Source organism: Eretmochelys imbricata, unplaced genomic scaffold, assembly GCF_965152235.1.
Source record: "Eretmochelys imbricata isolate rEreImb1 unplaced genomic scaffold, rEreImb1.hap1 Scaffold_39, whole genome shotgun sequence".
NCBI lineage: Eukaryota > Metazoa > Chordata > Testudines > Cheloniidae > Eretmochelys > Eretmochelys imbricata.
In genome coordinates this window covers 75,311-102,252 of record NW_027554351.1, presented here as the reverse complement: position 1 = coordinate 102,252, position 26,942 = coordinate 75,311, and the positions used below count along the sequence as shown (strand labels likewise).

The window sequence follows — 26,942 nt, the reverse complement described above, 5'->3', positions numbered from 1 at the left end:
TACGGAGAGCTGGGTGCGTCCTGCACAGGGGCACGGAGCAGGAAATACCGGCCCAGCAGGTCAATTGCCATGGCCGGCGGTGCAGCTGCCTCTGGGGTGGGGCAGAGGGGCTGTTTATACAGGGACCCCTGGCCTAGTAGTGACTGCCACAGGAGTGAGCCCCCACCCTGCTCCCAGCAGCCCACCACCCCCTGCCGACCCCCCGCCCCACTCCCCACAGCCCAGCCCCCCCCACTGACCCCCTGCCCCACTCCCTGCAGCCCAGTGCCCCCTGCTGACCCCTCGCCCCGCTCCCCGCAGCCGGGGTCAGAGTGACCAGGCAGCTCCCGGCTGGGACTGGTTGAACCAGGATCGAATTCCCAGGAGCCGGACCTGGGGAGAACAATGGAGGGAAACGGGAGCCCAGCCCAGCCTGGGGGGAAACCGACCTGGCCCAGAGCGACCCACTGGTCACAGAGACAGACTCTGGGGAGGGTTGGGGGGTGAGCCAGGACGTCTGGGTTCTTGCCTGGCACTGGGAGGGGAGTGGGGTCTAGTGGTTGGGGCGGGGGTCCAGGACTCCTAGGTTCTCTCCTCAGTTCCCTGCCTGGCCCAGTGCGCCTCCCTATCCCATCTTTGCTTTGGTGGGCCCAGGGAGGGAGGCCCAGTTCTGCTCCGCTCCCCATCCCCGGGCCTGAGCCTGGCCTGTATTAACCTTTTCACTCCCCCACCCCCCCGCCCCGGTTTGCTGCAGAGGGCCCCCCCAGGTGGCCATTAACCCCACAGCCAGGACTCCTGGGTTCTCTCCCAGCTCTGATATCGGAGCGGGGTGGAGTCTAGTGGTTTTGGAGCAGAGGGTGGGGCTGGGAGCCAGGATGCCTGGGTTCTCTGGCTGGCTCTGGGAGGGGAGTGGGGTCTAGCGGGCAAGAGCAGTGGGGGCTGGGTGTCAGGACGCCTGGGTTCTACACTGCTGTCTTGCAGAGGGACTGCTTCAGCTCAGTCTGTGACACCTAAGAGCCGGGTGGGGGAAGGAGCCAGAATGGGCTCGGTGGCAAAGGTGGCCGCAGGGCGGGTCTGGCTGGCTCGGGAGTTTACATCCAGGTGTGGCAGGTTCAAGGCTACGTCAGCTGGAGCTGACCTGGGTGAGGAGCCAGGGTGTGTTTGTTCTGGGGGCCTGGGCACAGTTTTAGCAACACCTTTGGACAGGGAGCCGACTCACTGTGGTGGCAGGGAGCCAGGACTCCTGGTTTCTCTCCCAGCGCTGGCAGGGGAGTGGGGTCTCGTGGTTAGAGCAGGAGGGGGCTGGGAGCCAGGACTCCTGGGTTCTCTCCCTGGCTCTGGAAGGGGAGTGGGGTCTTGTGGTTAGAGCAGGGGAGCTGGGAGCCAGGACTCCTGGGTTCTCTTCCTGGCTCTGGAAGGGGAGTGGGGTCTTGTGGTTAGAGCAGGGGAGCTGGGAGCCAGGACTCCGGGGTTCTCTCCGGGCTCTAGGAGGGGAACAGATGGGAGCCAGGGCTCCTGGGTGTGACGGTGGCCAACCAGGTGCCAGCTTTTCCCAAGGCTTTAGGCCTCAGTTGAGCACTGACCCATTCACTGCTCGAAACCCGGCTGTTTCCCCTGGGCCTTGGCCCGGTTAAGGTGGGTCCTGGACTTATCCCAGCGCGTTTAGACTCTACAAAATGCCAGTCTCCCCTGCTGGCCCGGGGCTACCTCTGTGTCCGCTCCCGCCCTGGGTTCTGAAACCAGCCTGCCGGGGAGCGAACGTCACCTGCCCCCCCGTGAATTCACACGTCCCAGCGGCTGCACGCCGGTACCCCCGCCACACCCAGGCCCAGGCTACGTGCAAGCGGGCTCGGCCCCCGGGCTGCAATTTGGGAAGAAAGCCATAAAAGCCGAGGGCCCGAAAACGGCCGATCCTTCGCTCGCTGCTCTTCGGACTCTCGCGGGAGCCAGACGCTGAGACCCCCCCCCCGCGTCCCCCTGACGGACGCTCAGCGCTGCCCGCTTGCTGCGAGACTGTCCCCTTTGGGAACCACGGACGTAGGCAGTGGGGTGGACACGTCGCCGGCTTGAAGCAGCCAATAACTCCTTTCCTTGTCCTCCTCGTTACATCCGCAGGGAGTTTGCGAGCGGCCGGGCTGCCCGCGCTGGCTTCGCGTCAAACCGCCCCGGGCTCAGGGCCTGATCTCTTGGGACAGGGAGCAACCTGAATATTTTGTGCTGGTTGGGGCAAGTGACTGTGGATCACTTAGCCCAGCTTGCCCAGGTGGCCAGCCAGGCCGGAGCATCCCTGGGGATGGCTGGGTCCTTCGTAGTTAATTCGCCCTTGGTATTGGGTGGGGGGAGTCGAAGCCTAAGAGACACCCCTGGGTTTGGGGGTCTCTGCCCCACTTCTTGGCCCTGGCCGGCCTGAGCCTCTTGGTGCCCGGCCTCCCTCGCTTCAGACTCAAGTCTGGAACCACTCGATGTTCATTCCTTTCAGCGCCGGTTTCTCCAAGGCCCGGCAGGCCAAGGGGGGACATTTCCTTAGCGGAGCATGTAAACTCGCCGGGGCTGGGGCAGGCTCCGTGTCCTGTGTTTGGTCAGTGCCCAGCACGATCCGGGAGCAAGACCAGGACTGTTGTACCACACCGAACAACATCCAGCTGGCGGGGAGCTACTGCCCTACTCCACTTACAATAATCAGGGGGTGTGGAAGGGCGTCCGTATGAGGAGAGATTGGTAAGACGGGGACTTTTCAGCTTGGAAAAGAGATGCCTCAGGGGGGATACGACAGAGGTCTATCATAATGTGCGTGTAGAAAGTAAATCAGGGCGTGTTTTTTACTCCTCATAACACAAGAACTAGGGGTCACCCAATGAAATGAACAGGCAGCAGGTTTAAAACAAACAAAAGGAAGTTTCTTCACACAACGCACAGTCAACCTGTGGAACTCCTCGCTGGAAGACATTGCAAAGGCCAAGACTATAACAGGGTTCAAAAAAGCACTAGATAAGTTCATGGAGGATGGGTCCATCGATGGCTATTAGCCAGGCTGGGCAGGGATGGTGTCCGGAGCCTCTGTTTGCCTGAAGCTGGGAATGGATGACGGGATGGATCATGTGATGATTCCCTGTCCTGTTCATTCCTGTGGGGCACCTGGCATTGGCCACTGTCGGCAGACAGGATACCGGGCTGGATGGACCTTTGGTCTGACCCACTCTGGCTGTTCCCATGTGCACCTATGAAGTGCTGGGTGCAGAGGAAAGCCACGAAATCCCAGGGCTGCAGAGGGCACTTGCAGGAGGCAAAGGGTTTAGTTGACCCAAGAGGCGATTTTATACCATGCGTAAACACTTGGGGGGGGGGTGGGGGGGAATATCCCGGCTCCAAGGGCTCTTCCACCTCGCCGTGAAAAGCAGGGCCCGGCCCTGGCCCAACTCCAAGTCAGGCACCGGTTTTGCGTAGCGCCCGGCTGCCCCGCTGGTGGACTCAGAGCCAGACCAGGGGCCTGCCCCGGGGGGGGGGAGAGGCATTTGTCAGACTTGCCTGCTGCTGCGAGAAGTTGCTGTGATGCGTTTATGAGCCTGCCCCGTGCCTCAGTTTCCCTCTCGGCTTTGCACGGTGGTTAACGCAGCGGTGGAAAGGCAGCCAGCCGGCACACACGTGGGGCGTGTGCGTGACGCCTGGGAGCAACAAAGAATGAGGTGGCACCCCTACTACCTGACCAAGTGGAGCCGCCGGGGGGAGGAAAGGGGTAAAGGCCCAGCCCCTGGGGAGCCATGAGAAATTTCAGGGGGCCATATGGGGGCATAACAGTCCTAGAAACGTCAGGCCAGGAGGGAGCACGATGGGGGGGATGCGCCAAGGCAGGGCCCCGTAAACCCGTATCCTCCCGACAGGCGCGGGTCCAACCGGTTCTTAAAACCCTCCAGCGCCGGGGACGCCAGGCCGGCTGGGCCAGAACGTCGGTCCGAATATCGCCCTGGCGGCAAACTCCTGCTTCCTCCTTCTCCGCCCTCAGCTGGACGCGGGGAACAACTGTCCTTCTGCCAACCTGAGAGCCCCGCCGGCCGTTCCCACCTCCACCCCTCAGCCTCCTCCAGCTCCGGGCCCGACTCTTTCAACCGGTCGGCCGAGCGCGGCTCGGGGGCGCGTCGGTTTTTCCAGGGAGACACCAGCAGCCGTCTCTTGCACCAGCGAAAGAATACTGCCAAGGGGTCGGGGACATTTCCCGAGAGGTGGAGATCTGGCTTTGAATCGTTACAGAGCTTTCAGCCTCTCACCCCTCCCCCCCCATTCACACATACCCCCGGACTCCTGGGTTCTCTCCCCAGACCTGGGCGGAGAGTGGGGTTTAGTGGTTAGAGCAGGGCCTGGGAGCCAGGACCCCAGGGTTCTTTTGCCCAGATCTGGGAGAGGAGTGGGGTCTAGTGATTAGAGCAGGGGGGCTGGGAGCCAGGACTCCTGGGTTCTCTCCCTGGCTTGGAGGAGTGGGGACTGGTAGATTAAGATGGGGTGGGGACCAGAATGGCCTCTGGCATGTGGCTACGTCTGTCTCTTAGCCCAGCGGTGCCAGCCGCTCCAGTGCCCTCGGGCACTCCTCCATGCCCCAGCGTACCAGCAAGGGTTATATGCCCCTGCGGGTCCTTGGGGGGCGCGCTCGGAGCAGCCCCACGCCAATCCCCGGTGTGTCCCCCATATCTTCGAAGTGGTGGGCGCTGTGGAACAGACTCATTTCAAAGGCCCCAGTGTCAGACCCCCAAACTGGGGTAAAGAAGCAGCCTGATCTGAGAGACTCATTGGGCTTGTGCTAGTCCCCCGCATGGAAGCCCCCCGACTGGGCCCAGAGACCCTTTCAGGGTCTGTTATCTTTGGGGTGCTTTCGCCCTGAATAACCAGGCGGGGCCACGGGCAAGCCGGCTGGGCCCGCGTGGCCCCGGCTGCGGAAATCCGCCCACCACAGCAGTCTCTAAAGGAAGCCACAGAGGGGCGCAGCACCCCCGGGACCTGCACCACCCCATTATTCACACATCCAGCCCCCGCCCCGGTTAACCGAGCCCCTTAAAAAAACACGCCAGCAGGGAGCGGGGCGGGCTTTAAAATATTATTATTTTTTTTTTTTTTACGGTTTCATTTTTGTAAGATTTTTTTTTCTATCCCTGTGCTTTAAAGATCTGCAGCCGGGCTGCTAAAATAAACAAATACAATATATAGAATTTCCTTTGCCGTATTGCACACGTCGTATCTTTTGGGGAGGGGGGGGAGGACGCCGTATAGAAAATACTTTCCTTTATATACAGATATGTTCACAGGGGTGTCGTGGGCGGGGGGAGAGCGGTTGCCTGGTATATAAATGGGGGGACCCCTCTGCAAACTTCATGGGGATTTTCATTTTGCTGAGGGATGGGGCGGGGGGGGGGGGGAGATGGTTGCACAGCCTGGAAAATTTGTGGATGCCGGCTGAATCTGGGGGCGTGTTTTTTTGCTGAGGGGGGAAATCAGTTGCATGGCACAGAATTTAGGGGTCCCCCCGGTATTGGAGGGGATTTTGAACTGAGGGAGAGGGTAATGGCATGGAAATTTGAGGTTCCCCTACAAATTTCAGGGGGACATTTCAGCAGGAGGCGTGGTATGGCACAGAAAACTGTGTGTGTGGGGGGGACATTTTCCAGGAGACCATGCTCTGGGGCCAAAGGGGGACAAAGCCGTTTTGCATGGCAGGTTTTAAAGGGAGTCTGAACCCTGCTTTTTTTGCACTTGCATCTGTCCAAACCACCCCCCACCCCCTTTTCAAGGGGTGGACAAGCAGCGCTTGGGGCCCATCAAAGAAGGGAGCAGAAAACTGGGATCTGACACCCCCCCCCCCACACACAGCACATTTTGGGGGGGCTGAAGCAGCGCCTTGGTTCTGAGATCCAGGCCCCCCACACACACACACGTGGGGGGGGCAGATCTGCAATGCCCTTTGTCTTACCTGAACCCCATAATCCTGGGGGCACCCCCAGCTGGGTTTGCGATAGACAGGAGTTTGGCAAAGCCAGGAACCCCCATTCATTCCCTATGTGTCCAGGGGGGACATTGGGGAGCACCCCCCGACTTTGGTCATGTAGTTATTGGGTGCCTGCTCCCCCAAATCTCCAATGGAAGAAGCCCTTAGGAGGAAGAATTGGGAGGCACCCCCATTCCCCGCCATCCACATGCTTTGGCCCAGATACTGCAAGGGGGGAGGGGGGGGGGGGAGGGACTACAAAGTCCCGCCCCCTTTTAACACCAAGATTCCGAGGGGGTGGAGCCAAGGCAGGAATGCGGGTCAGTACAGTAGATGGGCCCCCCCTCCTTTGGGCCCAAGTAGCGCACACTGGAGATGCCCCAATGGGGCTGTTTATTCGGGGGTCACCCTGAATCCCCCTGCTGGGTTCCTCTGGGGGCTGACCCTATAGTAGCCCTCCCCGGAACCCCCCATTTGTCCCCAAGGGCACCCCAATACTGGCATAGCCCCCCTTCCCACTGCCCCCCACCCTCCCGTGTGCCAGCCCCCCCACTTACTGGCACCTGGGGGGGCATGGCACAGTGCACCCATGGGGCAGGCAGGTGAGAGATCCTTGGCAGCTCCTTGGCATCCATGGGGGGGCACCGTGGGGCAGAATCAAAGCTGCCGGTTGGCAAGGGAGTTAATGTTCTGGGATTTGTTTAGCTGGGGTGGGGGGGAATTGAAGGGACCTTAAAAAGTGGGGGTGGGGGTCTTGCAGTACCCCCATCTCCGCTAACACCCCCACGATCAAATGGGGGGGTCCATCATTTTGGCTTCTAACTGGAGATTACTGGGGTTAAGGTTAGGGTTAGGACTAGGGGAGGGGGGCAGGCAGGAATCTGCCCCCCCTCCCCGCCCCCAGCTACTGACAACGAGCATCACCTAACGAGTAGCAGGAATTGTAAAGAGCCACAAATAATAAATATTTGTCCCGGGGCTGGAGGCTGGATTTTGTTGTTGGGTTTTTTGGGGGTGGGGGTGTGTGTGTTGGTCTGATTATCAGGGGCTCAGACACCCCTCCACCAGTGGAAAGATTTCTGGGGGAGATCAGCGAGGCCCCTGTTTTGAGGGGGAGGCCTAAGGGGTGTGGTCCTGCTGTGGGGGGGGAAGGGGCTTATTCTGGTCCATAGACTCTCCCCTCGCATGGCACCTTGGCGGGGGAGCTGGTCTGGAGTGTGGGGGGGCTCCCTGACGGTTGGAAGGGGCTGGCCCGGAAAGCGGGGCGACTCCCTGCCCTGGGGGCATCACTTGGAGAGTTTGCTGATGACCCGGATCAAAGCCGCGTTCTCGTCTTTCAGGCGCTGGTTATCGGCCTTCAGGTCCGAGAGAGCCTGGGGGAGAGGACGGGGGTTAGCATCTGATCAGCCCCCTGGGCCCATCTGCTCCTTTCCCTTCCCCCAGATCAGCCCCCCAGGCCCATCTGCTCCTTTCCCTTCCCCCAGATCAGCCCCGGTATCCCGTCTTCTCCTTTCCCTTCCCCTGGATAAGCCCCCCAGGCCCATCTGCCCCGGTATCCCGTCTGCTCCTTTCCCTTCCCCCAGATCAACCCCACGGGCTCATCTGCCCCGGTGTCCCGCCTCCCCCCCCCTCGCCGCACACCGGGGCCCATCCAGTCAGGTGCTGAGCAGATTACCTTCAGCTCCTCCTCCAGCTCCGCTGCCTTCCGCTCCAAGGCCCGGCGCTCCTGGGGGGCCGGAGAGAGGGGGTGAGTGCATGGAGGTAACAGCCTCAGCTGCGGCTGAGGCAGGGCACCTCACCCCCCGAGGCTCGGAGGGTGGACTCCTCACCGGGAGCAGAGTGAAGACCTGAGCTGGGGTGGGGGTGGGGATGGGGGGCAGCATCCTGGGGGCACGGTGCCTCCCACAGCAGGGCAGGTACTTACAAATCTCTCCAGCTCCAGCCGTGCTGGCCGCTCGGCAAAGCGCTCCTGTCTCTGCCAACGAGACCAAGCACAGGGTGTGAGACGGCGCCCTCTGGAGGGAAACGCCGCATGCCCAATTGCCCCACCGCCACCCCCGCCCCAGCCAGTCCCCTGCCCCGGGGCCAGATCCAGGTGCCTGCTATACCGAGGATCCACCTTAAATTCCTCCCCCCCTCCCCCCGGGCAATAACTGGCCAAACGGCTGGTGACTCAGAGCAAAAGCAGCTGGCTGGAGAGGGACCAGCCCAGCCCAGCGCCCTGGGTCAATATTTGCTCAGCTTCTCTGGGCAGCGGGTGTAACTGCAGGGGGCTGCCAGCAGGGGGAGCTGTGTGGGGGCCATGAGACATTGGACACTGATGCCCAGCTCCCCACCCCATCTCTCCATGGCAACCCAGTGCCCCCTAGCGCCGCCCTGGGGCCAGCCCTGCCTGCCGGGGGGGTGGGTGGGGGGAGCGTCCCCTAGTGCCGCCCCGGGGCCAGCCCTGCCTGCCGGGGGGGGGGGGGGGAGAGCGCCCCCTAGCGCCGCCCCGGGGCCAGCCCTGCCTGCCCAGGGGGCGGGGAGGGGGGAGAGCGCCCCCTAGCGCCGCCCCGGGGCCAGCCCTGCCTGCCGGGGGGGTGGGTGGGGGGAGCGTCCCCTAGTGCCGCCCCGGGGCCAGCCCTGCCTGGCGGGGGTGGGGGAGCGCCCCCTAGCGCCGCCCCGGGGCCAGCCCTGCCTGCCAGGCCCAGAGGAGGGGGGGGGAGAGCGCCCCCCGCTGAGCTCACCAGGGTTTTCCATCCAGGTCTCTCCTCCCAGCCTGACTTTGCCCACTCCCCCCCCACCCCCCGACCGGGGGCAGTCTGTCTGGGTGGAAAGAGACGCCCCCACGTTGCCTGGAACTTCCTCGTCCCCCACAATGCCCTGGGACACAAGGCTGCCGCCCTCCTGTCGCTAGCTATCCCAGAATCCTTTGCAGTGCCAGGCTGCGTGGTCACCCCTTGCAGTGGGCCCTTCCCTCCCCAGCAGGCGGTGGGGCAGAGGGGCTGGGAGCTCCCCCCTGGTGCCCACAGTGTTACCCCAGCCCTGGCGCCCCGCCCCTCTCACCTGGGTCACCCGCTCCAGCTCCAGCTTGATCTGCGTCAGCTTCAGCTGCGACTCCTGCAACTGCTCCTTCAGCTTCTCGTTCTCCACCTGGAGATCTTCATAGAGCTGGGAGGGGTGGGGGGGAAGAGCACAGAGCTGAGCACAGAACCCAGGAGTCCTGGCTCCCAGCCCTCCCCCCTGCTCTAACCACTAGACCCCCCCTCCTTCCCACCCCAGATAAAGAGAGAACCCAGGAGTCCTGGCTCTCTCCCCGGCCCCGCTCTAACCACCAGACCCCACTCCCCTCTCAGAGCCAGGGACAGAACCCAGGAGTCCTGGCTCTCTGCCCCTGCCTTAACCACTAGACCCCACACCCCTCCCAGAGCAGGGGAGAGAACCCAGGAGTCCTGCCCCCCGCCCCCATCCCACTCTAACCACTAGCCATCCCAGCGCTTGGGTGAAGGCGTGGTTTAGAGGGGCAGAAGCTCCAGCACGAGGGGGTGGGGTTCAGGGTGCTGGGAGGTTCGGCCCCTGCCCCACCTTTTTGTATTCACGCTCGTCCCCGGCGCTGCCCATGCTGCTGAGCCTGGCGCAGCCGTACGCATCCGTCCGGTGGGGCAGGAGGCTGTTCAAGTGGTCGGACGTGCTGGTGAGAGACAGACAGACAGACACCACCCTGTTATTGCGGGAATCCCCACCTCTGCGCCCTCCCAGGTCCTCGCCGGGCACCGCGATGCAGCCATGGGGTGGGATGTTTGAAACACAGCTATGCTATAGCACCCCCTGCTGAGCTCTCTGCCCTGCTCCCTGCAGCCCAGCGCCCCCTAGGACATAGGGGGGGGGGAGAGCGCCCCCTGCTGAGCCCCTGCAGCTCAGCAGCCCCTCGTGCCGCCCTGGGGCATTGGGGCCAGCCCTGCCTGCCAGGGGAGAGCGTGCCCCCACCCCGTGCCACAGAGGTCTCCCTTCCAGGGCTGAACCCCCTCACCCCCACTTAGTGTCTCTCAGGACCCCGTGGCAATGCTGGGGCCCGCTGGTACCTGGATCCCCCAGAGCCCCTGGCCGGAAGGTATCTGGATCCCGGGGTGCTGTCGTTCAGCTGCTCCGGCTCCTCCGTCTCGTCGCCCTAGAGAGAGACCCGGGGGGGGGGGGGGTTTAACAGACGCACCCCGGGAAGCACGCCCCCGCCCCTCCGGATCCTGCTGGACCAGCTATGAGCCCCCCATAACCACCTACATGTAATCCCAGCCCCCCTCCTCCCCCCACAATTCCCCCCCCCCAGAGAGTCCCAGCCCCAACATCCTTCCCCTCACTCCACTGCCCCCCCCGTGGAATTCCAGCCCCCCTCCTCGCTCTGTTATTACCCCCTAGTGAGGCCATACCCGGATCTCCCCACCCCCACCAGTAAAGTGGCCCAGCTGCCCTGCCCGCCCGGAGCCTGGCCCCCTCCGCTCACCTCTGCGTTCTGCAGCATGCCCGTGGAGCGTCGTTCCCGCCGGCCTTTCCGGCGGTCCCGCACGGCCAGCCGGTTCCGCAGCTCGGCCTCCGCCTCGGAGCTCAGCCCCGGCCCCTCGGGCTCCGGCGCTGCGGCAAAGATGGGGCGGGTGAGGGGCAGGGACCGGCGCCCCCCCCAGACCCCCCGCAGCACCCGCCTCAGTCTCTTTGCCGGTTTGTTAATTTCACCCGGCAACAGGCGACCCGGGAGCGGAACAAGCCACAAGGGGTTAATTCAGCTGCTGCATGGGATGTCTAGCCAGAGCTGGGATGGAACCCAGGAGTCCTGGCTCCCAGCACCCCCCGCTCTAACCACTAGACCCCACTCCCCTCCCAAAGCCAGGGAGGGAACCCAGAAGTCCTGGCTCCCAGCCCCCCCCCTGCTCTAACCTGCTAGACCCCACTCCCCTCCCAAAGCCGGGGAGAGAACCCAGGAGTCCTGGCTCCGAGCGCCCCCCCCCCCCCCCCCCCCCCGCACACCAGAGCACACAAGGGGTAGAACATGTTGCTGCGCTGCCCTCTGCTGGCCACCTCCTGGGACTGCAGGCAGGTGCTGGCTGGAGGATCTATGAGGGGCAGTAGCATGAATCTGCCCCCACATTTCCCCGAGGCTGGGCTGGACCCCAGAGGACAGAACCCTCCCCTCCCCCCGGCCCCACCCACAGAGCAGGCTGCCTGGCTACTGAGGCAGGATCCCAAGGGGACGAGACGGGGTGTGGGGGTGTCAGCACCAGAGGCTGGGGGGCCCAGCAGGGGGTCAGCCTCACCTCTCCGTGCCTGAGAGTTCACCACGATGGGACTGACAGGGTACACCGAGGAGCCCTCGGGGTTGGCTGCGCGGCATTGCCTGGCCGAGTCCTACGGAGGGGGGATAATGACCCATGGACGTGGGGTGTCTGCTGGACAAGGCCCAGGGGCGGGGAGGGGGCGCGAGTTCGGTGGGGGTGGGGAAGACAGAGACTGACAACCCCCCTCCTGGGTAACAGACTCAACCTCAGAAAGCTGGGATCCCCCCAGATCAGACCCACAGGCCCGTATACCCCAGTATCCCGCCTCCTCTGGACCAGACCCACAGGCCCATCTACCCCGGTATCCCGCCTCCCCCAGACCAGACCCATCTACCCCGGTATCCCGCCTCCCCAGGACGAGACCCCCGGGCCCTACTACCCCACCCTCTCCCTGCCCCCCTGTCAATGAGACCCCCGGGCCCATGAACTCACTGAAGCCCTTCACACAAACCCAGCTCCACTACCCGACTGCAGCGCCTGGAAGCAGGGAGTCCCGCAGATTAACAACCCAGCTGCTGCTTGGCCCCTGCCCTCACCGTGGTATCCAGCGGCTGCTCCCCTTCTCGGCCCTGCTTCTCGTCCTCCCCGATTCGCTGCTCGGTGGCCCTGGCGTCCCCGGACCGGCCAATGGTCTTCTCGGCCTCCTTCAAGTCTGTGAGGGTGACACCCTGGGAGGGGAGCAGGTGGGTCAAGGAGGGGCGTGACCAGGCCTGGCACCCCTGGGGGGAGCAGCATCGCTGGCCAGGGCGGCAGTAACCCCCGCAGGAAGGGAAATGAGCTACAGCACCCCCAGGAGGTGGAGTACAGTCACTGCACCCACAACACACGGGGGAAGGGACCGGCCCAAAGTCAGCCACAGAGCTGGGAAAAGAACCCAGGAGTCCAGGCTCCCAGCCCCCGTGCGGCTCCAACCCACTTGATCCCCCCTCCCCTCCCAGAGCCGGGGAGAGAACCCAGGAGTCCTGGCTCCCAGCCCCCGTGCTCTAACTACTTGGTGGAAGTACCTGGGTGGATCGCCGGGACTGCCTCATGAGACGTGACCGGGCTTTCCGCTGTGATTCTGACTCCTCATCCCTCACGGGGGTCTGATATGATCTGGTTGGGGGGGGGAAGGGGGCAGTTAGTGAGACCGGCAGGACCAGGGACCCCTCGCCCAACGTTGGGACACAGCCCCCCTTTGGGGTTGGGCGTGGGAGCTGGGTATACAGGGACCCAGAGCCCAGATGCGGCCCCTCTGGGCCGGAGCAGCAATTTCACAGCAACAGCAGTTGTCGAGCCTGGTCTCTCCCAACCACCCTCGTGGCCCCCCCGCACTAGCCGCGCCCACAGCCAAGGTAGGACCCAGGAGTCCTGGCTAAGTGGGGTGTTACAGGAGAGGTTTACCCCTGCAGACACCATGCTAGTACCCCCTGAAGGTAGAGCTCCATCACCCCCACGCCCCTCTGGCTGCCCCCTACCTTCGGCGGTCGCGGGGGTCTGTGCTGGAAGTGGGGAGCTGGTTGGGGGCAGGACCCACATCGATTTTCATCTGCAGGCCATCTTCCAAGCTCCTACAGTGAGGTCACAAGAAGAGGGAGTGTCGGACAGAGTGTGCTGAGCTGCCAGACACACCGCAACTCTGGTAAACCCCCCTCCCCTCCCGGAGCCAGGGCGAGAACCCAGGAGTCCTGGCTCCCAGCCCCCCTGCACTAAACACTAGACCCCACTCCCCTCCCAGAGATGGGGAGAGAACCCAGGAGTCCTGGCTCCCCGCCCCCAACCACTAGACCCCCCTCCCCTCCCAGAGCCGGGGCTGCGAACCCAGGAGTCCTGCTTTCCAGGGCCCCCTGCTCTAACCACTAGACCCCACTCCCCTCCCAAAGCCGGGGCTGCGAACCCAGGAGTCCTGCTTTCCAGGGCCCCCTGCTCTAACCACTAGACCCCACTCCCCTCTCCGAGCCGGGACACCACCCAGGTGACTCACGCTCGGCTTGGCTCTGCGTCAGGCAGGGTGAAGATGCGCCGGGTGGGCGTCGGCGGGACCCGGGCCAGGCGCGGCGGCTCCTTGCTCTGGCAGGGAAGCAGAAAAAGGGCCCGTGAATGTGTCGCCTAAAGCAGGGCACTCAGGGCTACCCCGGCCTTCAGCCAGGAGGGGGCGCTGCCCAGAGAAGAGCTCGATACCCTCTGGGAGGCAGGGTGTCAGTCCCTGTTGCAGCAAATGGAGTGGAGAGGGAAGGGAAAAGAATGGGGTCTAGTGGTGGTGGGGGGGCTGGGAACCAGGACTCCTGGGTTCCATCCCAGCTGTGGGGGGTCTAGCAGTTAAAGCACAGAGAATCATGAATCAGGAAAATTAAGGAGCAAGAAACAGACCACGGCGGGGGGCGGAGTTAAGGGGAAAATGCAGGCCTGGAGAACAGACCTCGGGATTGAGGGATCCCTGCCTGATGCTCCAGGATGGGGATCCCAGCCCCCAAGACACCCTATGGTGCCCCCCACCATCCCCAGGGGAGAAGGGCAGCTCCAACTAAGCACCTAACAGCGGAAGGCGTCCCAGAATGCACCAGGACACCGCTGACATGGGCAAATAAGCAGGTGGGCGGGAGGGGAATAAGGCCACTCCCCCTATGGGCGGAGCCTCCTACCAGGTCACCTGATGAAATCCCTTCCTCCCGACTGGCTAGCTCTGAGGCTACGCTCTTATTGGCTAACCCCGGGCCAATCAAAGTCCTGTTCCACTTCTGTAGGATTTCCCAGATGTCCTGTGGCTGAGGCAGGAGGGAAAGCAGGAGACAGTTAGTGGGAGAGATAGACAGACAGACAGACAGGCGCGAGAAGTCTCAAAGGCCCACTTTGCATTGTGGGAAAACACCTGCCCTCCCAGAATCCTCTCTGCTGTGGCATTTACCGCAGCGAGAAAGGGAGGGGTCTGTGTTTCAGTGCCCCCTTGGCTAGAGTGTCGGGGTCAGGTGCCCCGCATGGCTACAGGGTTCCCCCCCATCCCCTCACCTTCTCCTCTGTGTCCAGCCTGGGGCTGGACGCCGAGCGCTTGATCCTGCCCTCCTTGGGGGGCCCCTCGTCCAGCCGGGCATCCTGCAGCACCCCGAAGCTGCCCGTCTTCCGCAGCCCCGCCCTCCAGGCGGGCGCCGACGAATCCTCTGTTGTGGTGGGGCGGCCTCCAGAGAACTGGGGATGGGTGGGAACGGGGGACGAGAAAAATGGGGAGGGGAATTGGGGGGGGGAGAAGGGGATGGAGTCAGGATGGGTGGAGGGAGCTGAACCTGGGGTCAGGGGGTCGCGGAAGGGGATCGAAAGGCAGCGGACGTGCTACACCGGTGGGCGCGGTCTGCTCCATGACACCCCCCCAATCCCACACGACCCCCATGCACCCCCTATCCTCTCTACCCCCCACCGACAGACACCCCATTCTCCCCCCACCCACTGATCCCCCCACTTGACCCCTCCTCACCCCACTCCCCCCCAAATCCCCATTGAAACCGACATGCACCACCCCACACTCCCCCTCACATTCGCCACCTCCATCCCACGAAGCTGGGGTGGGGTGGGGGGTGTCATTAATTAACCCTCCCCCCCGACTCTCAATTTCCCCCCACAACACACTGGCCTTCGATCGCCTTGCGTGCAAGGCTACAGGTAAGAAGCAGGGTGGGGGCGCTCGGGGGCGGGTGGAGATACCTTCCCCCCGCTCTGTCCCCTCATCACATAGGGGGAGGAAGGCAGGTATCCCTCCCCAATCTGCCCCCCGCCCCCACCATTATATGGGGACAGATCTTAAAAGAGGGATCTCTAGTCAATTTCAGAATGCAAGGGGATTGGGCTAGAAATTAACCGGAGTGGGAAAGGGAGGTAGCATCCCCCCAGAAGGGGGGCACCTGCCCGCCATGCACACCCGGGGGTGGGGGGAAGATGCCCACCTGCCTCATGGGTTTCCCCTTGCTGCGTGCCCCATTCCCCATCCCCAAGCCAACCAGGCCCTCGGCCCTGCGGACAGATTGAAGCCGGCGCCCCCTAGTGGGGAAAAAGTGATCCATTATCGCGTCTCCAGAGCTATTCCCTTTCCAGCCAAGGGGACGTCCGTCCTCTCAGCAAGTGTCCCCCCGGAAGGGGCCCTGCCCACCTAGTGTATCTCAGAACCGCTGCCTGTGTAAGGTGGTTTCGAATGGCTGGTGGGACCCCTGCTATGACACCCACAAACCCTCCCCGTACGCAGGGCCATGGGAACAGGATCGGAGCCCGAATCAGAAAAGCAAACTCAATATCCCGCCGCGCGGTGGGAACCGTCTGGGTCCGATCAAGGGTCTCAAACAAGCGTTAAACCCAGAGGGAGGCTCCCACAGAAGGGGTGACGCGATCGCACGCCGTCGGGGACGAGAGACCAGGCTAGATGCGGGGTTGGGGGAGGAAGGGGTATTTGAACCCCGGTCTCTCACAAAGCAAGGACAGCAGAACGCCAAGCCAGGTATCCCTGCAGAGATAGGACTTCTGGCTTTTAGACGGTGCACTACGGGCCCCCCTGGCTCAAACAGATACCAAGATACTGGCTGAAAACCAAGCGGCAACTGGCCGGGCAGAGCCAGCAGTAATCGGAATGACGGGATTTTGATGTCAGACGCGTCATTAGAAGCCAGGGCACATGGGCCCCGAGCCAGGGAGCCTCTCTGCCCCATGGCACCTAGCAACCAGGCAAACCAAAGGTACTGCGGGGCAGGGGGGGCTTTCCCAGGCCATCAAAGTTCTGGAGCGTCGCTGAGATCAAACGGGAGCAGGTCAGAGTTAAAAACAACACAGTGGAGGGTATGGTGCGCTGGAGCGGGGCGTGGAGAGGGAGAAAACGATCCGAGAGGCAGGTCTGGCCTCCACGCAGCTCCAGTGACTCATCTTCTCTCCTCCCCCAGAGCTGGGAATGGAACCCAGTAGTCCTGACTCCCCCATCCCCCTCCACTCTAACCACTAGACTCCTCGCTCCTCCCTCAGCGGGGGAGAGAATCCAGGAGTCCTGGCTCCCAGCCCTCCCCGGTCTAACCACTAGCCCCCACTCCCCCTAGAGCTAGGGAGAGAACCCAGGAGAACTGGTGCCCAGTCCACCCAGCTCTGACTCACTAGATCCCACTCCAACCAGTCAATCCCTGCTTCTCTAGAAGACACCAGAATGGAGGAGGCTGCTGGGAGATGCCTAGAACCAGAGACACCCTCCGCCCCCCCCACCTCTGCCAAGGCCCCTTGATCCCCCACCCTCTGTGTCCCCCAGCCTGGGGCCCTGTGATCCTATGAACATCGAGTAGAGTCAGCCAGCTGAGCCTGGCCAACTCGTGACACCGCTGGAGGGCCAGAGCCTCCCCGGCCCCCTCCGCGCTGCAGGCCTCGGGAAAGGGAGAAGAGGCTCTCGTGCTGGGGGGGAGGGGGGGGGAGTGTCGGGTCACTCACTGTGGCTTTTTCGCCCCCCTGCGGGACCAGGACGATGCCCGTTTTGCGTAGGCTTTGGCGCCAAAGTGCCGGCCCCAGGGTGTCCAGGGCGGGCAGGGTGGGAGGGGGGCAAGCCAGCGGGGACTGATGGCGTATAAAGGAGAAGGCGAGGGGGCCATGGGGTGGGCAGGATCCAAGCAGTAGAAAGACAAATATGGGGTGCGGGCAGGGGAGAAATACAGGGCAGAGATAGGAGAGAGTCTAGATGTGGCCAGATTGGAGGGGCGGGACCAGAACAGTGAGGGGGTGGGGCTGGGGCCCCTAGATCGTGGTGACAAGGGGCTGGAGGAAAAGATCCTGCCGCATTGCCGGCTGGTCAGTTTCAGTGCCCCCCTCAACGGTAAGAGGTGAGGAAGGAGGGTGGATTGTAGGGTTTGGGCCCCACCCCCTTGGGTGTAATTAGTGAATCACAGAACGAGCAGGACAGGAGTAGAGAATCAGCATACAAGGGCAGGGGAACGTCAGTGTCAAGGCGGCATGCTGGGACCAAGATCCAGTTCACATGGGGCAGGGTCTATCCACATGGCGGGGCATTAGACTGGGGAGAGAACCCAGGCATCCTGGCTCCCAGCCCTCCCTGCTCTAACTACTAGACCCCACTCCCCATACAGAGCAGGGGGATAGAACCCAGGAGTCCTGGCTCCCAGCCCTCCCTGCTCTAACTACTAGACCCCACTCCCCATACAGAGCAGGGGGATAGAACCCAGGAGTCCTGGCTCCCAGCCCCCGCCCCCCATTCAAAACCCACTAGACCAGAGTATTATGACTAAGCTGAGAACTTGGCTGTACTGGGCGGGGGGAGGGAGAGGGAAGAAGGACCTTTCCATGGAGGGGGAGGAGTCCGTCCATGAAGCTGCTCCCCCCCCACCCCAAGGGCCCTCTAGCCACACCCCCACAAGGGAACTCAGCCACCAGAGGGAGTCAGCACCCCTCAGGCCCCTTGCAATCCAGCCCCGGGGGGGGGGGGGGTGAGGGGGTGTGTGATGGAGGCGACTCACCTTAGGCCCTGCAGGCACGGCCGAAACGGGGGGCAGGGTGACCCCGTTCAAGCCGCTGCTCTCCTGTGGGAGGGGCTTCGTGGTCTCTGTGGGGAGAACGGAGGAGCTGGGGTGACACGGGGACCTGGCATCGCCCCTCCCCCCCATTCAGCCCCATGCAGCCCGGCACCTCTCCCCACAATGTGCCCCATGGGCCCAGCATCCCCCTCCCGGCTCAGCCCCAGGCCCCGCCCCAGCTCACTAGCCCCGCCTACCGGTGGGTTTCTCCGGCTCCTCCCCCTCGGAGGCGGAGCTGTTCTCCTCGTCCGGGACGATGGGGCCCAGAGTCTTGCGCTCCTTGGACTGGTCCTGCACCGAGATCTTCTCCCGGCTGCTCATGCGGCACACGGAGCTCCTGGGGGGGGAACGGGGGCGGGAGGGGGGTCAGCAGGGGCGGGGCCCGTTAGGCACCCTGCCACCAACTGAGCAAGGGGCCATACCCCACCCACCTGACTGGGCGGCAGCAGGGAGCTCAAAGTGAGCCCCCAGACTCCTGTGGTGCCGGTGCCCCCCACTCCCGACCCACAGCCCCCTGCCAGCCCAGCCCCCCTCAGCCCCGCCGGTGCCCCTCACTCCCGACCCGCAGCCCCCTGCCAGCCCAGCCCTGCCCCCCTCAGCCCCGCCGGTGCCCCTCACTCCCGACCCGCAGCCCCCTGCCAGCCCAGCCCTGCCCCCCTCAGCCCTGCCGGTGCCCCTCACTCCTGACCCGCAGCCCCCTGCCAGCCCTGCCCCCCTCAGCCCTGCCGATGCCCCTCACTCCTGACCCGCAGCCCCCTGCTAGCTGAGCCCTGCCCCCCTCAGCCCTGCCGGTGCCCCTCACTCCCGACCTGCAGCCTCCCGCACTCACCGCCTGTGCTTGGCGCTGTACACTGGCTGCTGCTCAGCGCTGGTATCGATCACCGCCTGCTTCAGGTGAGCTTCCTTCTTGCTGCGCAGCTGGGGAGGGAAGGGAGGGAGGGTCGCTGTATTCCTGGGACCCCCCCCCCGAAATCCCCACCAGGCGGGGAGGATGCTGGGAGATCCAGTGGGGTTAGGGCCAGGTGTCACTGGACAGCTAGGGGAGAGCAGCAGTGGGGCGGCGACAGCCCTTCATTATGGCTGCCCCCTTACCTGGCTGAGTGGGGGTCTTGGCCCCCTCTCAGCCCCCTGGAGCAGTATCCCTGCCCGGGGTTAATCCTTTCCTGCCCTGCTGCCGAGTGGATAGGCGGGCCAACCAGTGCTGCCCCGATCTGAGGGGGGAGGGGCGCAGGAGTAGTGCGGGGGAGAACAGGGCTAGGGGTGGGGGGAACCCCTAACTCACATCCTCCTGCTTCTTCTGCAGCTCCTCCAGCAGGCCGAGTGTGTCCTCGTCGGCCAGGTCACATGGGCGCTGGCCCTGGCGGGGAGCAAGGGGGCAGTGGTTGAGAGGGGCCCCAGGCCTCCATCTGTCGTCCCCCCGCCCCCAAACTTCCCTTACCCTCCAGGCCTCCACCCTGCCCCTAGCCTCCACCCCAGCAGCAGCTGCTCACTTCCAGGCCTCCCCCACCCCCCCACTTCCCTTCCCATAACCCCTAAGGCGCCAGGGCTGCTGTGATCCAGTAGATCCTGTCCCTTCCCTGCTGCCCCACCCCCTCACCACATTGTTGAGGGTGTCCATGTCGCACAGATGCTCCACCAGCAGGCGACAGGCTTCTTCCACCCCCCAGTGGGCCGCCGCGTGCAGGGGGGTCCAGCCGTCCTTGTCCCGCACGTTGGGGTCATAGCCAGCCTGCAGGAGCAGCCTACGCAGTGGGGGAGAGAGAAGTCAGGACGCCTGGGTTCTCTCCCTGGCACGGGGAGGGGAGCAGGGTCCAGTGGTTACAGCAGGGGGGCTGGGAGCCAGGACTCCTCCTTTCTAACCCCACCAATCTTGGGCAAGCCACTTCCCCTCCATGCCTCGGTTTCCCCAGCTGTAAACATGGCCCACACCTGTCACGAAGGACCAGAGCATGGGGTAAGGGGGCTGGGATATGAATGGCTGCTCCCAACCCACAGCTGCGTCCCCAGGGTGCCTCACACACTGCTTGGGGGAGGGGGGCTGGGTGGCTATTAACTGGCCCTGGGAGTCAAGTCGGGGGCGGATCCAAACATGCTGACTCCGCTCCCCCAGAGGGACTGGGAGCCCCTCTGACCTGCCAAGCTGGTCGGACTGGGAGGGGCAGCACACACCCTCGGGGGCTGGGCGGGAGGGACTCGGCAGCCAACGCAGCTCCCATGAGCTTCGGGGTGGGGGGGCAGCTCCCCCAGTCCAGCCCAGTGGGGGCGGGAGCTGGCAGGAACTGGGGGCCGGAATTGCAAGGAGAGCAGGGAGCACAACGAACTCCACCAGCCCGTTCATCAGTGACGCCCAAGGGCGAGAAGGAAACCTGCAGCATGCACCCACAGCACTGCCTGAAACGAACCAGAGGGGAATGGCTGGGACAAGGGGCCTGTCCCCTCTAGGGGGCGCCGGCTCCCACCTGGCCCCAAGGCAGGGACTGGCTGGCTCAGGGGGGCGGGGAATGGGGCACGGGACCTTTCCCTTCTCGGGGGCGTTGGCTCCCATCCAGCCCCAGGACAGGCATTTGCTGACTCGGGGGGCAGGGAATGGGGCCTGGGGCCTTTCCCCTCTAGTTGGCGCCGGCTCCCACCTGGCCCCAGGGTGGGGACTGGCTGACTCGGGGGGCGGGGAATGGGGCCTGGGGCCTTTCCCCTCTAGGGGGCACCGGCTCCCACCCGGCCCCAGGGCGGAGACAGGCTGGCTCAGGGGGGTGGGGAATGGGGCACGGGACCTGGCCCCACTAGGGGGCACTGGCTCCCATCCGGCCCCAGGGCAGGGACTTGCTGAGGGGGCAGCGAAGGGGGCCTGGGGCCTTTCCCCTCTAGGGGGCGCCAGCTCCCATCCGGCCCCTCTCACCTCATGACCTCGATGTAGCCCTTGGCGGCAGCCACGTGCAGGGCGCTGGCTCCGGTCTTGGGGTGCCGCGTGTCGTCGATGCGGCCGGCGTTCAGCCACTGACGCGTGTCCTGCAGCATCAGCTCCTCCTCCTCCCGCTTGGCGGCCGCCACGTCCACCCCTGCGGGGACAGGCCGGGCGTGAGGGCGGGGCCTGGCGCCCCGGGGCCCCGCCCCCCTCTTGCGGCCCCGCCCCTCCCCACACCTCGCTTGGCGATCTCCTCCCGCAGCAGGGCCTCCATGCCGTCATCCTCGGCGATATCCAGGGGAATCTCCCCGTCGCTGTTCACCGCCGCCACCTGAGCGCCGTGGGCCAGCAGGTACCTGGGGACAGGCGAGAGCATCGGACCGGTGGAGCCCCCTAGGGCCACGGGGCAGCCCCACCCCTCCCCTGACCCGACCCCTTTGTGGTAACAAGGCTGCAGGTGGACCCGGCACTGAGCCCCTGGCTTTGGAGTGGGCTGCAGGTCGCCAGCTTCCGCCCCCCGAGAGCTTCCCTAGTTGGAGCGGGGGCCCATCAGAAGGCGCCTGTCCCACCCGTGGGAAAGAGCAAGAAATTGATGGGGGGGGGGGGCATGGGGATGGGCACAGGGGAGCAATGAGTGGGGCAGCAGGGAGGGGGTGCTCACAGCAGTGGGGGTAGGTTGTTCGGGGTGGGGATGGGAGCTGGGGGGAGATCAGAGCAGGTGGGGAGTTTGGAACTGGGCGGGGGGAGTTTGGAGCAGAAGGGGGGAGCTTAGGTCTCTACGGCCCACAGGGGGCGGGGGAGAGATTATGTGGCACGTGACCAGGGATTAGCACCATGTGACAGGGATTACGGGGCGTAGGGGGGATTGGGGTCAATGTGTGGCCGGGATCCCAGCGACGGACCTATGGGACTAGCAGCGTGGGCAGGAGAGGAGAGATCCATCGGCCCACAGGGCGCCTCTGTTCCTTATGCCCAGAGTCCCCGACCCTGCTGCAGCCCGTCCCACCCCCCGCCGGGGGGGCACCCATATGGGACTCACCCTGCACTTGCCCAGCCAGTGTGGGGTCCCTCCTGCACCCCACCATCAGACACATGCACCCACGGAGCCCGGTTCTCCCCCCCACCCCGCACAGATCCAACCTCTGAGCACGTCCAGCCCAGTGTGAATTCAGGGGGTTGTGACTGGGGGCCTGTGGGTCTGACCGGGGAGCAGGCAGGACACCAAGGTAGATGGGCCCATGGGGCTGATCCAGGGAGAGGGTGGAGCCAGGATAGCGGGGTAGATGGGCCCATGGGGCTGATCCACGGGCAGGGTGGGGGCAGGATACCAGGGTAGATGGGCCTGTGGCTCTGATCCAGGGGCAAGGAGGGATACCGGGGTAGATGGGCCCATGAGGCTGATCTGGGGGCATGGAGGAGGCAGGATACTGGGGTAGATGGGCCCATGGGGCTGATCCGGGGGCAGGGAGGAGGCAGGATACCGGGGTAGATGGGCCCATGGGGCTGACTGCACCTGGCCATGCCCCACACACCCTGCCCACTCACTGGGCGATCTCCTTGTAGCCGCAGGAGGCAGCAACATGCAGGGGCGTCCAGCCCTCATTGTCCGCCTGGTTCACGTTGGCTCCGTTCTCCACCAGGAACTGCACCACCTCCAGGTTCTCATCGATGCAGGCCTGGGGGAGGGGGCGGGGGGAGGCAGGGGTCAGAGACTGAGCAGATCCAGCCCCCCTGCTCTACCCACTAGATCCCACTCCCCACACAGAGCAGTAGATAGAACCCAGGAGTCCTGGCACGCATCCATCTGTTTGGCCCTAGGCCAAAGCAGCCCTGGGACTGGACTGAGACAGGACAGGTTAACCGGGCCCTGCAGCCCCTGGGACGTGGAGGGAGGGACGGGACGTGGGATCCGGAATCAGCCCTGGCTCCCAAAGCGCGGCCAGAAATAGCCGGGGGGGGGGGGGGGGATTCGCCTGGCAGAGGCGCTGCCCTCACCAGCCCTGAGCGCCGGGCGCTTGAGCGAGGCTGTGGGGCGGGAGCGAGGGACACCTGCAATGCTGGAGGGGGCCGGGGGAGCTCAGGTCCAGAACAAGAGGAGTGGGGCCCCCCTGCCGGTGCCCCTCACTCCTGACCCGCAGCTCCCTGCTACCCAGCCCTGGGCTCCCCCAAAGCCCCGCTGGTGCCCCTCAATCCCAACCCATGGCCTCCTGCTGTCCCAGCCCTGGGCTCCCCCCGACAGCTCCGCCGGTGCCCTCACTCCCGCCCCAGGGCCGTGAAGACAGAGAACTCCCAACTTCATCCCCGGTGGGCTCTGTGCAGTGCCTGGGGACCACCCACCAGCTTGGCACGCAGCCAAGGAGCGGGGAATTCAGGGGGACCCGGGTGAAGCCAGGCAGCAGATGCGGGGGAGAGGGGGATGCCCAGCGGAGGGACCAAGCAGCAAGAACCCTCAGTTCCATGGGGCTGAAATCGCAGGTGGTGCTTTGGCCGGGCACCAGCGGCTTTCACCGTCCTGTGAGGCTGGGGAAGGGGCACAGACCCCCCAGCGCAGGGGGATTCCCCCAAAACCCCTTCGCCAGGGAGCTGAACCCTGAGCAGCCTCCAGGGATCTGGAGCCAATTTCAATTCACCTGCAGTCCTTTCATTAGCAAACCGAGTCCCGGAAGAAGTTGCCTCAATGGAAGACTGGGGTGGGGGGCGGGGAAGCATGTGGACCCCGCAGCTCCATGGGCCCACCCAGAATGCCCTGGGGTGGAAGGATATGAGGCACCCCAGATTCATGACTGTAGGAGATGGGTACCCCACTCCGATGGGAAGATGGTAACAGGTTGCTGGGGCAAATGGGACCCAACGCTGCCCCAGGCATGGGCACCGGGAGACCCCAAAATTCACTCTCACATGGGCACGTGCCCCAGAATTCACACTCATTGGGGTGTGTAACCTCATGGGGGGGCAGGCTGGGCTGCACTGCTGAATTCACACCTCTGCCTCTCCCACCTAACAGCCCCCTCCTGTGCTCCCCCGCACACCTCCCCCGCAGCTCTGGCCCCCTGCCCCCACTCACTGACACACCCCCCCTCCCCCCAGTTCTCTTCCCTGGCTTCACCCCTATTGCAGGGTTCGGGGTGGGACTGGGCAAAGCACCGTGCAGGGAGATCTGCAACGGGGGTTGAGCTGAGGGGGGCTCCCCCTGAGTGGGGACAGGCCCCGCACCCCATTCAGTCCCCCGGGCCAGCCACCCCCTGAGGCAGAAGCTGTCAGCCGCCAGCCCTGCTGGGAGGAGCTGGGGGCGGAGGGAGGCCGGGGTCCAGGGAAGGAAGCCAAGGCCGTCAGGGGAATGAAGTCATGGAAAGTCGGGGCGGGGGACGGACAGAGGGGGAGCTGGGAGCTTCCCTGATGAGAAACCCAGAAAAGGACTGGAACCGACTGGAGCCTAAAATAACCTCCCAGACAGGCCCTGGCATAGGGATGGGCTGGATCCTGGGGGGCTGAGGGGGGGCAGAGCTAGGGCACAGGTGAATGGAGACAGCCCCACCCCCTGTACACTTCTACAGGCCCTGCCAATGGGTCACTCCTCTACAGCCCCCCCAGGATCACAGCTGTGCGGGGCAGCCAACGGCTGGGCTAGCAGGGGGCTGCGGGTGCAGGGGTGAGGAGCAGGGCGGGGGGTGGGAGCCCAGGGCTGGGTGCGGGGGGCACCGGCAGGGTGTGGGAGGGGCTGTTCAGTTGGAGCTCACCGTGGCTGGTGGTGGGGCGTGGTGCTCTGACGGGGCGGCCAGCAAACCCCGGAGCTGCTGGCCCGTACCAAGCTCTGTTGCCCGGGCGCAGGTTGTGGGCCACAACAGGGCACCAGGCTGAGGCCTCCCCAACTCACTGCACAGCCAGGGACAAGTGAGATGGGAACAACCCAGGGCCGGATGGGGGCTCTGTCGCTGCGCATCTCCCCGCAGGCCAGAATCGGGGCCTCCCGTTGTACTAGGTTCTGCACAGACCCCTCCGCCTCGGCCAGGATTGGGGGTGTCCCCACACGCAGGGCACTGCACAGACCCCACTGGGGCTGGGAGTTCGCTGTCGGGCTGGCCACTGCCCTGAAAAGCCTGCAGGTTGGGATGGGGGGGAGCCCAGGGCCGGGCTAGCAGGGGGCTGCGGGTCGGGAGTGAGGGGCACGGGCCGGGCTGGGGGGAGCCCAGAGCCGGGCTAGCAGGGGGCTGCGGGTCGGGAGCGAGGGGCTCGGGCAGGGCTCCTCACTCCAGTTCACCCCTCCCCCAGGAGCCCCACAGAGGATGGTGGATCGGAGACTGGTGGGTCACTTCCCCTGCATTCAACGTAAGGGGGCTGGGTGCCAGGACTCCTGGGTTCTCTCCCGGCTCTGGGAAGACAGCCAAGTCTAATTCCAGAGAGTCCCTGTACTGCAAAGTGCTACTGGGGGCTGAGGCTGTTTTCCGCACTGGGCCCCCTCCCCCCGCCTGGAATAGAACCCAGGCGTCCTGCTCCTTTTCCTGCCCCCAGCCCCCGCCGCCTGTTCAGTCCCCCCATCCCCTGCCGGGCCCCAAGGAGCAGGTGCCGCCCTGCAGCCGACAGCTGGAGACAGCCCCTGCCCCCGACACCTCTCTGGGGACAGAGCGACCCCCAGCTCCTCTCACTGCTCTGCCGCTGTCCCCAGCCACCCCCTGCAGCCTCCCCCCACAGCCCCCCTCCCCCACCTCCTGTGCTGATCCACCCCCGCAACTGCCCCCTCGCCCTGACTACCCCCTGCACCTGCCCAGGGACTGCCCCTCCCCCAGCTTCCCTCAGCACTGCCCCCGCCCCCACCCTGCAGATCCCCCCCCCCGTGGGCCTGTACCCGCCCCCCACGTCCCCTTCCCCAGCTTTTCTCATAGCCCCACTGACCTGCCCCCCACTCCCCCTCAGACCTGCCCCCCCACCCCACTGACCTGCCCCCAGCTCCCCTCCCCCCTCAGAGCTGCCCCCCCACCCCACTGACCTGCCCCCAGCTCAGACCTGCCCCCCCCAGCCCACTGACCCGGCCCCTGACCCGCCCCGCCCCCACCTGGTGCAGGGCGCTGATCCCGTCCGCGTTGGTGCCGTTGACCAGGCCGGGCACGGGCCGCTCCCCGCCGGGCCCCCCCCGCAGCATGGCCCGGGCCTCGCCCAGCTCCCCCCCCGCGCAGGCGGCCAGGAACTCGGCGGCGCGCTCGAAGCGCACGGCCCGGGCGCGGGGCGGCCGCGGGGGGCAGGGCGGGGCCGGCGCCGCCTCCCACTGCCGGAGCTGCTCGCGCCGCCGCTCGCGGGCCGCCGCCGCCGCGCCCCCGTCCGCCGCCATCTTCCCGGCGCGGCCCCGCCGGCTTCCGTACCCCGCCCCCTCCCGCCTTCCGCTCGGGCCGGGTCCCGCCCCCTCCTGCCGGCTTCCGTACCCCGCCCCCTCCCGCCCGGCCCGGGACCCGCCCCTTCCTGCCGGCTTCCGTACCCCACCCCCTCCCGCCTTCCGCTCGGCCCGGGACCCGCCCCCTCCTGCCGGCTTCCGTACCCCGCCTTCCGCTCGGCCCGGGACCCGCCCCCTCCTGCCGGCTTCCGTACCCCGCCCCCTCCCGCCTTCCGCTCGGGCCGGGAGCCGCCCCCTCCTGCCGGCTTCCGTACCCCGCCCCCTCCCGCCCGGCCCGGGACCCGCCCCTTCCTGCCGGCTTCCGTACCCCACCCCCTCCCGCCGGCTTCCGTACCCCACCCCCTCCCGCCTTCCGCTCGGCCCGGGACCCGCCCCCTCCTGCCGGCTTCCGTACCCCGCCCCCTCCCGCCTTCCGCTCGGGCCGGGTCCCGCCCCCTCCTGCCGGCTTCCGTACCCCGCCCCCTCCCGCCTTCCGCTCGGGCCGGGACCCGCCCCCTCCTGCCGGCTTGCGTACCCCGCCCCCTCCCGCCTTCCGCTCGGGCCGGGACCCGCCCCTTCCTGCCGGCTTCCGTACCCCGCCCCCTCCCGCCTTCCGCTCGGCCCGGGACCCGCCCCCTCCCGCCTTTTGCTGGGCCCGGGACCCGCCCCTTCCTGCCGGCGTCCGTACCCCGCCCCCTCCCGCCTTCCGCTCGGGCAGGGACCCGCCCCTTCCTGCCGGCTTCCGTACCCCGCCGCCTCCCGCCTTCCGCTCGGCCAGGGACCCGCCCCCTCCTGCCGGCTTCCGTCCAGTCCTGGCCCCGCCTCCTCGCCGGTTTCCGTAGGGGCTCATGGGAAATGGAGTCTGGGGAATCTCCCCCCCCCCGCAGCGGATCCCCGGGGGGGCCTGTTCTCG

At 65.5% G+C, this 26,942-nt stretch overlaps 1 protein-coding gene across 1 annotated transcript; it reads right to left on the bottom strand.

Moving 5' to 3' along the window:
- Nucleotides 1–5,049: 5,049 nt before the first annotated feature.
- PPP1R12C (protein phosphatase 1 regulatory subunit 12C) lies at nucleotides 5,050–25,880 on the bottom strand. The gene is made up of 22 exons (XM_077806949.1): nucleotides 25,718–25,880; nucleotides 22,213–22,343; nucleotides 20,905–21,023; nucleotides 20,662–20,821; nucleotides 19,363–19,507; nucleotides 19,048–19,122; nucleotides 18,595–18,683; nucleotides 17,963–18,102; nucleotides 17,709–17,794; nucleotides 14,236–14,412; nucleotides 13,214–13,299; nucleotides 12,708–12,800; nucleotides 12,255–12,345; nucleotides 11,787–11,918; nucleotides 11,230–11,320; nucleotides 10,425–10,552; nucleotides 10,009–10,094; nucleotides 9,512–9,617; nucleotides 8,993–9,097; nucleotides 7,872–7,922; nucleotides 7,623–7,673; nucleotides 5,050–7,320 (listed from the first exon to the last, which is right to left on the bottom strand). The coding sequence occupies exons 1-22, from the start codon at nucleotides 25,802–25,804 to the stop codon at nucleotides 7,234–7,236; spliced, it is 2,316 nt and encodes a 771-aa protein (XP_077663075.1). The 5' UTR covers nucleotides 25,805–25,880; the 3' UTR covers nucleotides 5,050–7,233.
- Between the last annotated feature and the right edge of the window lie 1,062 nt (nucleotides 25,881–26,942).